Below are 2801 nucleotides of genomic sequence, written 5' to 3' on the forward strand. Positions count from 1 at the left end.
ATGGGACTCCCTGGGACAGGGCTCCTCCAGGGGACCCAGCGTGCTCTTGGCATCAGAGGCAGGCTGACATTGGGATCAGAGTTTGGTCTGGGGACACCAAAGAGGGTTTGCAGGCCAGGAGGGGTGCTCTGGGCCTGAAGGGGACTGGGGGACCACTGGGGTCAAGAGCGATGGGGTTCCCCACCTGTGTGCCCACTTCCGCCCTTCACGCTACAAGCTGTGACCAGCGTCCACATAATGACATCCACTGTACTCTGCCTTTCGTGCCTGTGACTGTAGGCTGAACTTAGGCTCTGGGTATGTGCGCCAGGCTGTGTTCTTTGTTGTCACCATCTGTGTGTTCGGCTGTGCCCCCCATCCAGCCCCGCCCTTCCCACTACCCAACACTGAAAGGCACCCAACTGGCCTGGGCCTTGCTTCTTCCAGCCAGACTGGAGCTGAGTCAGGTGTCCCAGTAGGGCCATGGCAGACATACACATAAACGTGCACACTCACACGCGTGTGCGCACACATACATGTACACACACCACACCCGGGCACACTCACACACATGCGCACGCCAGGGTAGACATACATGTGTGCACCCACAACCTACGTGTGTGCATGCCCCACATGCACACACAACACGCAGTTGTAAACAAAAGTTAGTTTTATTTTGTTTCCTTTGCTTTGGCGGCTGTGTCTGAATTAGGGAGGGGGACGGAAGGCAGAGAAGGGGTAGATAGGAGCCAGGATCCCCATCCCCCAGAATGGCCCAAACCGGAGTCCCAGCACTCCCTGGCAACAGGCTAGAGGCCTCTTTGCAGAACCACAGTCTGTCCCAGGGGGAGGGGCCGAACCACAGAGGTACAGAAGCTCCAGAGAGTGCAGTCCCTTCCATCCACCCCAGGGCCTCAGCACAGGAGGGAACTGGGGGGGGGGGGGGGCTGCCCCCTCCCACAGGATGATGCGGCACTCCCCTTCTGTCCCTCCCTTCCCGTCCAGACCTCGGTTTCCCCTTCTGTACCAGAAAGACCTAGGAGTGCTCTCAGCTCTGTAGGAAACAGGAAGTGGATTGCGGATGGAGGTGGGGGGTTTGGGAGGGAACCCCATTTGCTGCTGCAGGCTGTATGGACGAACGCCGGCCCGCCATGACACACATGGGCTGATCAGGGGAGCAGGGTGGGGGAGGAGAGGGCCAAGACCCCTCCCCCCCCCAACACACACAGGTGAGGCTCAGACTGCCCCCACCCCTGCAGCCACAGTCCCATAAACCCTTCCGGGTTTAGGGATCAGAGCTGGGGACCCTTCGCAGGTCCCTCCTCCTCCTTCTCCCCTGGACAGAGGGGAGACCTCAGGCAGGGAGGGGCAGTGACGCTGAGCGGGTGATGCCTTCAACCTGGCGCCCCTCCCGGGTGGCCCGGAGCAGGCGGAGGAGAAAGAGAGGGCAGGTGGTGCTCCTCGCCCTGCGCCCTGGCCTTCCCCCAGAGCCCCAGCCCCCCGCCCCAGCCGTGGCCTGCAGGGGATTGGGCCACTTCAGGGGCGGGCCGTCAGATCCACACCGTGGTCTTCCCCTCCCTGCTGCTGGCACTGCCCTTCTCTGAGCCCGCCCTGGGCTTGGCGCCCGGCCTGCCCTGGCCCGTGCCCCCCGACGTGGCGCTGCCCGACCCGGAGGCGGGGGCGCCGGACCGCTGGGGCCCCCGGGCGGCCGCGGGGAGGCCGGGGCACGGCGGGCTCTCGCGGTCCTCCAACGCGTGCCCGTCCCGCAGCGCCTGCAGCGCCAGGCTCGCCAGGTCCCGGTCGTGGGAGCGCGCGCGCTCGGCCGCGCGCACCACCAGGCTGTAGTCGGGCGGGCAAGCCAGGCCGGTGGGCGCGGCGGGCAGCACGCAGGGCGGCGGGCGCGGCGCTGGGCCGGGGGCGCCGGGCGGGGGCCGGCGGCCGCGCACCGCGTCCTGCGCACTGCCCAGGCCGAGGTGCGCCATCTCGCACAGGTTGAGCAGCAGGCAGAGGCAGCTGACCACGTACATGACCAGCAGAAAGATGGTCTTCTCGGTGGGCCGCGACACGAAGCAGTCCACCACGTGCGGGCAGGGCTGGCGGCTGCACGGGAAGAAAGGCCGCACCTCGAAGCCGTACAACAGGTACTGGCCCACCAGGAAGGCCACCTCGAAGGCAGCCCGCGCCACCAGCTGGGCCACGTACACGCGCATCAGGCCCTCGCGCTGGATGCGCCGCCGCCCGTCGTGCTGCCGGGCGGGACCCGGGGCCCCCGCCGCCTTGGCGTCTCCGCCTGCGCCCTTGGCCGCGCCCGCGTCCTCGGCCTCGGCCTCCTCGCCCAGGCCTTCGGGCGCCCCCGACTCCTCGTCCTCCTCGCCCAGGCCCCCCAGCATGGGCTCCTCCTCGCCCAGGCCGGCGGAGTCGGGCCAGCCGGGGTGGGGCGGCAGGGGCAGCGGCAGGGGCGCGCGGGTCGGACGGCGGCGGGGCGCGCGGCGGCGTTCCTCCTCGGAGGCGCGGGCCAGGCGGTGCACGGCGTACCCCAGGTACATGACGGAGGGCGTGGAGATGACGACGATCTGGAAGACCCAGAAGCGCACGTGGGACAGGGGCGCGAACGCGTCGTAGCACACGTTGTCGCAGCCCGGCTGGCGCGTGTTGCACGTGAACTTGGTCTGCTCGTCCGAGTAGATGGACTCGCCGCCCACGGCCGTGAGCACGATGCGGAAGACCACCAGCACCGTGAGCCACACTTTGCCCACGAACGTGGAGTGGTTGTGGATCTCCTCCAGCAGTCGCGTCAGGAAACTCCAGCTCATGTTGGTCAT

The 2801-nt window shown here is 67.6% G+C and overlaps 1 protein-coding gene across 1 annotated transcript; it reads right to left on the minus strand.

The window, feature by feature from the left end:
• Positions 1-1417: 1417 nt before the first annotated feature.
• On the minus strand, positions 1418-2801 carry GJC2 (gap junction protein gamma 2). The gene has a single exon (XM_049648373.1). The coding sequence runs from the start codon at positions 2799-2801 to the stop codon at positions 1530-1532; it is 1272 nt and encodes a 423-aa protein (XP_049504330.1). The 3' UTR covers positions 1418-1529.

The sequence above is a fragment of the Panthera uncia genome (genome assembly GCF_023721935.1).
Source record: "Panthera uncia isolate 11264 chromosome A1 unlocalized genomic scaffold, Puncia_PCG_1.0 HiC_scaffold_17, whole genome shotgun sequence".
Taxonomy (NCBI): Eukaryota; Metazoa; Chordata; class Mammalia; order Carnivora; family Felidae; genus Panthera; species Panthera uncia.